This window comes from Trichechus manatus, unplaced genomic scaffold (genome assembly GCF_000243295.1).
Source record: "Trichechus manatus latirostris isolate Lorelei unplaced genomic scaffold, TriManLat1.0 scaffold00028, whole genome shotgun sequence".
NCBI lineage: Eukaryota > Metazoa > Chordata > Mammalia > Sirenia > Trichechidae > Trichechus > Trichechus manatus.
In genome coordinates, this window is record NW_004443964.1 from 4,632,523 (window position 1) to 4,640,131 (window position 7,609).

The following is a 7,609-nucleotide window of genomic DNA, read 5'->3' on the forward strand; positions in this document are numbered from 1 at the left end:
GGGCCGACCTCCCGAGGGTGGGCTGGGTCCAGCCCCTGTGTATTCTGGGAAGGGCTTGGCGGTGCTAGGCCCACGTCTGGGGGGAAGTAGAGGTCTGGCCTCTACGCCCTTCCCCACGGCACCCCTCTTCTAGGGAAGGGGTGCTCAGGGGATTGCCCCCCAGCTTCAAGAAGAGGTGGCAGGACCCTGGCACGGCAGGCCGGGAGAATCGGCCTGGTGACCGCTGAGCACAGTTGCTATTTTGAGAAGCTGATGGAGGGTAGTTTGAGGAATGAGACCCCAGACAGACCGGGCAGTGGTGGACATGCTGGGGGGAGGCCGACTGCCACCTCTGCTCTGAAGGAAACACCACGAAGCCACCCCGAGGGCTGCCTAGCAGAATTTCTTTCTCCTACCCCTAGGCTGAGACGCACCCAATGGAAGGAGACCGTGAATGAGAAAACTGTTTATTCCTTCTCCAAACATGCCTGACTGCCCGAGGGCCACGCTTCCCCACTGCAGGCCCGTCCAGCACATGGAGCGGGTCTGGGCAGTCCCACACTTCAGACCCAAGAGTCGCAGCAGAGTATTTACATAAAGCTGGGTGTGTCATCAGGCAGAGCCCCTCCCTGCTGCCAGGGGTGGGTGCCCACACCCTTCTCCCACAGCAGGAAGGTGCCCAGAGGCAGTTGGCACAGGGTGGTATCCCCAGATCCTGAGTGAGCAGGCAATACAGCAGTGACCATGGCCCTGGAGGCGGGGAAGGGGGGGCTGCTCACTCCAGAACAGGCAGGGGCATGCAACCCCACCAGGTGGGGTGACAAACCTGAGTGAGGGGCGAGGAGGCTCAGAGCCCAGCACCTCTGTCTTTGGCAGAGAACCCCAGTAACTGCAGCCATAAGGCCCTGACTGTGGCTCAGCTACTTGGGGGTTGGGGAAGGCTAAGGCCCTTGTCACACAGCAGGAAGGGAGGGCACCATCCTATTCCTAGCTACTCCATGCAGGGGCAGGGACATTAAAAGCAACGAGAAAACACTTCTAGCTAAAAAAAAAAAAACCCTTGTCTAAAAAATGCCCTTAAGGAGTGAGTGGGTGGGCAGCAGGGAAGCCCCTTTCTGCACAAGGCACTTTGGTGCTCCTAGGATAGCAGATGGTTCTCCGGCAGGCGCGAGACAAGAGGCAGACCTCGTGGGAGAAGTCTGAGATCGGCGGGAGGGCCCCGGCGCCCCCTCCCTGCTCCCCTTACCACCCCCGCTGTGACTCAGTACACAGGGGGCGGCTGGTAGCCCTCGGTGGTCTCCGCATCCTGGGTGAAGGGCGGTTGCTGGTAGCTGTCCACAGAGGTGGGGTAGGAGGCGTAGGCCGTGCTGGGGTTGGGAGTGGGGTCCGCGTAGTTCTGGATGTCCTGGATGAAGTCGTCCACCCCAGCCTTGTAGCGCCGGTAAGCCAGGAAGGCTAGCACACCCTGTGGGACATCCAAGGTTTAGGCCAGGGTGGGGCAGACAGGGCCCCCCGGTGCTCCCCCACCCATCACCGAGCACACCCACGAGCTCACCCATCCGGCCCACCTACCCAGGAGAAAATGGAGAAGAAGCTGAAGGTGATGGCCGCGCGGGCCGAGTCGGCGCCCACCAGCACATCCTCAGACTTGGTGGCTGCCCACTGGTTGGTGAGGAAGCAGAAACCAACGAACCACAGGAAGGTCCAGAGAGCTGCGGAGAGGAGGAGACGGGTCAGCCCTGTGAGGAAGCAGGGGCTTTCCGGGGACCCTGGGGGAACTCCTGGGGGGAAGGAGACCCTAAGGCAGGGATCTCCCGACAGAAGCTGGGGGGAGGAGGGGAGAGGAAGTGATTCCAACTCAGGGAAGCCTTGTTCCAAAGCCCCGCACTCACTACTGGACATCGGGGCATTCTAGCAGACGGGCAGAAACCCGCATGCCCAAGCCTAGGGTAGGCACGAAACCTAAGCGGAGCTGCCCACCCAGGCGAGCGGGCTGGGGAGCAGTGGAGGAGCTCTAGTGCTTTGGAAACGGTCTGGGATCACCTCCGCTCCCAAGACCAAATGGAGGTGCCCTGGGGAGGTACCTGAGAAGAGCAGGTCACCGATGACCAAGTACTTGCGGTCAGTGGCGTTGCTGATCTGGGGGAAGTAGGCATCTATCACGAAGAAGAAGGCGGAAGCCAGGAAGGCCAGCACGCCAATGGCCCCGCCGTAGCGACAGGCGTCCTCGTTATGGTTGAACACGCAGTGTCTCTGCTGGGACGTGTGGATGTTGCTGTAGCCCTCGCCGAAGATGCAGGCAAACACGATCAAGGCGAAGACCTGGGGGGGAAGGGTGGGGTGGGTGGTTGGGCTGGGCTGTGGGACACCCGCCTCTCCCACTGCCTGGTTCCCCTTTGGGAGCACGGCATGGAACCCCTTCGGAACTTGCCAGGCGAGCCAGTGAACAAACTGCCTCCTGGAGCGCCACCCCCCCACTTTTCAGGACACCACCAGAACTCAATGCCTTCCCAGCCAAGCTGCCCAGGGATCTTGGGGGAACTGCCCCGCCCCAGCCAGTGATGTGGATTAAAGACAACCCCCACCCCCAGCGCACCCCCAAACACTACGGGCCACAAAGTCATAGAAGCCCTGATTTCTAGTCTGACCCCGTCATCAGGTGTCCGAGTCACCTCCACAGCACCCACCCTCTGCCTGACCACCTGCCCTCAGGTGATGGAGCTGCCCCACCTCTAGGAAGAGCTCCGCCAGTGGGCAATCTGACTGGACTCTGAGCTAAAACCAGGGGTCTGCCTCCTGGACCTGCTTCTGCCTCAGCACCATTGGACCCCCCAGCTTCGGGGTGGGGGGCCAGCTGCTCCAGGCTAGAACCCGGTTTGTTCAGCTTGCTTCCTACAAGGACTTCTGCAATCTGGCACCCCTCTGACTCTGAGCGCCCCCCAGCCTCTTTCACCTCGGGGTCAGTCCAGCCTGCACCTGCCGGTCTGAGCAGCAGGCCTGGGGCTCAGCCCTGCACTCAGACCCTGGGGGTAGGGTCCACCAGCCAGAACTCCCAGAGGGGTTCCAGCCCCTTGGCCGTAGCTCCATGCCACCTGTCCCCTCCCCAGACTTAGGGCCACTGCCTATTGCACCCCACCTCAGCAGATGCTGGCTGGCTCTAGGCTCCCTCTGGCAGCCCCTGCCCGGTCCCTGCCCAGCCTGCCGCCCTTGGGGACTCCCAATAGGGCTCCCAAGCTGGCAGTCACAAGCCCCACCCCCAGCTGGGGAGGGAGCCGGAACTCTGGGATGCTGGTCGCACTGTGCCCAGCCGACTCCTGGCACTGCCATCCCAACACTGGGGGCATCAACTGCTTGGGCACAGCCCCGGACAGACCCACTCAGGACCCACGGGGGGTGAGGGGGTGGGGGAGTGCTACAGGGGCACCCTGGAGGCTTCAGCCCAGGCAGGCGCTCAGGACCCCCCTCTGCTGCCCACCGCTAAAACCTTCTCCAGTTTTAGTCACGACCCCCGCTCCCCTCCCCCCTAGAACCTGGTGCTGGAGGCTGGCCCCATTTACGGGAGGAAGCACACGCTGGGTCACCAGATCTGGCGTGAGGATACAGGGCCTTTCGCCTGCTCTGGAGGGGAAGGGAGACCCCGTTTCAGGGGTCAGACGCCTCGTTTACACCCTCCCCGCCCCCCACGTGGCTTCGGAAAGCCCCTTCCTGGTGAATTCCCCAAACTGGGAGTCGCGGCGTGCGGGCCACCTGTCCTGGAGCGGCTCCAAACTCCACCCATTGCCAGCAGAACGAAGGGCTGATCCCCGCGGCGTCTCCCGGCCACCCCGCGTGGTAGGGGGCTGGGGGGCTGGGGGGGGCCGGCGGGGCCCGAGACCAGGATGAGGAGTCCGGACCCGGGAGGAGGTGACGGGGTCTGGGACGGGGTTGGTGGTGTCTGGACGCAGGAAGGGGGGGGGGGCGGCAGGTCCCGGGACCAGGGTGAGAAATTCGGACCCAGGAAGAAGGTGGCGGGGTCCGGGATGAGAAGGGTTCCAGACGGGGCGTGGGGGTGGCGGGGTGAGGGACGAAGACAGGCGCGGCCCGCTGTTCCGCGCGGACCCGCGCGCCGCCTCCCAGATCCGGGCCCCGGGCGCGGGCCGCCACCTGTCGCGCCCGGAGGCCCTGAGGCCGGGGGTGGCGGCCGTCCCCACGCCCCGCGCCCTTCCCGCCGCTCACCGTGCACACGGCGCGCACCACGACCTGCGGCTGCGACAGGAAGCGCTGCAGGTTGAAGGAGCCGCCCGCCTTTGCCGCGCCGTAGGCCCCGCTCTCCATGTCGCCGCCGCCGCCGCCGCCGCCAAACGCCGAGAAGCAGCCGGGCGGCTCCGGCCCCTCCCGCCAGCTGGGGGCGTGGCCAGTGGCCCAGGGACCGGGGCAAAGTGCGTGCCTCGGGAGTGACGGGGACCGCTGGGACGCGGACGCGCCGCCACCAAGTGCGCCCGGCCCACCCACCTCCTAGTGGGTGCTCGGCCTCCTCCCGCGCTGGCCTGCAGCTCGGCCTCCAGGCTGACCCAGGAAGAGTCAGAGAGTCCCCAGACAGAGAGACGGACTGCAGCGTCCCCGGCCCCGCCCCCACCGTCCTTGCCCCGCCCTCTCGTCTGCTCCTCCTGGAAGCCACATCCGGCCCCCTCTCGGGACCTCACCTGTCCAGGACACTTTCCCCCCGCCCCATCCCACTCAAAGCCCCAGGGACTCCCGGCAGCTCCTTCCTCCTCTCTGGAGCTAAGCCTGGGGAAGGGTCATGGATCTCCCAGTGGCCCCTAATTCTTTCTGGAGCCGTCCTGGGCTGTGTGGCTTCAGATCTCCAGGTTCCAAGATGGTGTACAGACAGAAGGGAAGTTCCCAGGGCGACAGGCAGGGGGCAGAATTTAATCCAGTTTAATTCCCCAAACAGTTCCAGAGTGGGGAGGGCTCCCCAGGAGCGACAGGCTGCCGGGGAGGGAGAAATGCCAGACACCCTTTGCTAGTTACAGGTAAGGGTTACTGAGGGGGCGCAGGCCACGTGGGGCCCAGAGTAACGCCCAGGTGAGCCCCACGGTGTGAAAGGTGAGTGGATGGAGCCAGAGGACGGGGCCACCAGTAGATGGGGTGTTACTCCAGGGGCTGGGGAGGGAAAGGTGACCAGGTCAGATTTGGACCCTCGGGTGGGTTCAAGCAGCTGGGCCCTGTCACACTGTGCGTCCCCCAGCCCACTGTCCTGGATGGATGGGACAGTCGGGTGAGAGGTGAGGACAGCTGCACAGAGCCACCCCCCTTCCTTTACAGCCCACACACCCATCCTAAGGAGGTAACCGCATCTGTGGCAGAAACCCTCAGAGCAACAGCGCTGTGTTCCGGAAGGCGTCCAGGGCATCCAGAATCAGGCTGGCCATCTTTCCTTCCCTGTAGGTCCGTCCGTCTGTTGGGCAAGCGCTGGGCTGGCCTGGAGGCTCTGCCCTCTGTATCTTCCGGTCACAACATCTATTGCAAGGGCGTTGAGAGTCAGGTTGGGCAAGCACCCTCTCAGCTACCCTTCCCGAGGCCCCCAACTCTCATGGAGCTGGGCACATCTGAGCCCAGGGCAGGAGGAGGGGTGCGAGGCTTACTCACCCCACAAACAAAGGGAAAGGGGGGCTGAATCATGAGAGGCAAGTGCTGGTCACAGGGCGGGTTAGAGCAAGTTGAAGCCACGTCTCTATGCTCGTTTTATAGAGGGGAAAACTGAGCTTCAGAGCAGTGACACACTTGACCTTGAGTGCCTTGGGAGGAAGGACCTAGGTGAGACAGGGAGATGCCAAGAACAGAGTCCTGGGCAATGTCCGCAGAAGGGAGGAGGTGGAGAACCAGAATAGCAACGCCTCAGAAACCAAGGGAGGTTCAAGGAGGGGGGTGTCACTGCCACCGAAGACCACAGACAGGTGGAGCACACGGAGGCCCTAGGAGGCCCAGCGCCTGCCTCCTGTCACCACCTGGGAGGCACCGATCTGTGTATCTCCCATGAAGGCATCATCCTGCCTTCTCTCCTCAGACCTCACAGCGTCAGCTGACCATCACAGAGAGGCTGGGACTTTCCTCCCAGTCAGCGGGGTGCTTGGCACACAGTAGCCCCTTAAGCATCTACAAGTCCTACATACACACCCATGGCAGTAGCCCGGCCCCACAACCCCCCACCCACTGCTCCCCATCAGCCAAGGGCACCCCAGTCCTTGCCCCTCGCCTACACCCAGCATCACTTCCTACCAGATCCACAGGATGCAGCCCAGCAGCATTCCAGAGGCAAAGGCTGTGCCAGTGAGGCTGCCAGCCAGCACCAAGGTGGGACCCTGGAACAGCTTTACTTGGGGAGAGGCAGGGGTAGCTGAGTTGGGACTCCTGTTTAGGCAAGGGCAGGCTGGTTGCCCCCAACCCTTCTCTGACCAGGAGGCTGACCAGTCTTGGCAGTGACTGGCCCACCTCCCACCAACCTACCCCTGGACACCCAGGCACGGCCCACCTCCTACCCAAGAAGAGCCGGCTGCCCTAGGAGGCCAAGGGCCCTCACCTGAGGGCAACATCGTGAAGGCGCTGTACTGGATGCTTTTGTTGTTTTTCACCTGGCGCTAGGGCCAGGCTGACATTTCGGCCTGCGGGAATGAGAAGTTGGCAGGCTCCCCATGGGGTGGTGTCTGCTCCTCATGGATGCACCCAGTCTTCCCGACCGGGCTGTAGGTGATAGGTGGGCTGCCCAAGGACACCTGGCAGATAACCTCCACCATGACGCCTGGCCCCTGTCCATCAGGGTGAAGTTGGCCTGCAGCTGGGACAACAGCACTGGTGGAGCAGGACAGGGTAGCACTTACAGATGGAGATCACAGACCACAGCCTTCAGTGTGGATTACACCTCAACATCAAGAGAACAAAAATCCTCACAACTCGACCAATAAGCAACATCAGGATAAACGGAGAAAAGATTGAAGTTGTCAAGGATTTCATTTGGCTTGGATCCACAATCAACACCCATGGAAGCAGTGGTCAGGAAATCAAATGATGTATTGCATTGGGCAAATCTGCTGCAAAAACCTCTTTGAAGTGTTCAGAAGCAAAGATGTCGCTTTGAGGACTAAGGTGCACCTGACCCAAGCCATGATATTTTCAATCGTATCGTATGCATGCAAAAGCTGGACAATGACTAAGGAAGACTGAAGAAGAACCGGTGCATTTGAATTATAGTGTTGGCGAAGGACATTGAATATACCATGGACTGCCGGAAGAATGAGCAAGCAGCCCGAATGCTCCTTAGAAGCAAAGATGGCGAGACTACATCTCACGTAGTGTGGACGTGTTATCAGGAGGGACCAGTCCCTGGAGAAGGACATCACACTTGGTAAAGTAGAGGGCCAGCGAAAAAGAGGAAGACCCTCGACGAGATGGATTGACACAGTGCCTGCAACAATGGGCTCAAACATAGCAATGATCGTGAGGATGGCGCAGGACTGGGCAGTGTTCCGTTCTGTTGTATATGGGGTTGCTGTGAGTCAGAACTGACGGGAAGGCACCTAACGACAACAACAAACATCCTTACTGGCTAGTAACACCCGGCCACTCCTTGTTGCATGCACTAAAAGCGTTCATT

General features: G+C 61.7%; 1 protein-coding gene across 2 annotated transcripts; it reads right to left on the reverse strand.

Annotated features, from left to right (window-relative positions):
* Positions 1 to 406: 406 nt before the first annotated feature.
* Positions 407 to 4,501, reverse strand: SYNGR2 (synaptogyrin 2). 2 transcript variants are annotated; one of them, XM_023729131.1, is made up of 4 exons: positions 4,195 to 4,501; positions 2,064 to 2,301; positions 1,612 to 1,691; positions 407 to 1,444 (listed from the first exon to the last, which is right to left on the reverse strand). In XM_023729131.1, the coding sequence occupies exons 1-4, from the start codon at positions 4,291 to 4,293 to the stop codon at positions 1,241 to 1,243; spliced, it is 621 nt and encodes a 206-aa protein (XP_023584899.1). In that variant the 5' UTR covers positions 4,294 to 4,501; the 3' UTR covers positions 407 to 1,240. The 2 variants fall into 2 exon arrangements, with proteins under 2 accessions (XP_023584899.1, XP_004374169.1); XM_004374112.2 differs by having other exon boundaries at positions 409 to 1,444; positions 1,552 to 1,691; positions 4,195 to 4,498.
* Between the last annotated feature and the right edge of the window lie 3,108 nt (positions 4,502 to 7,609).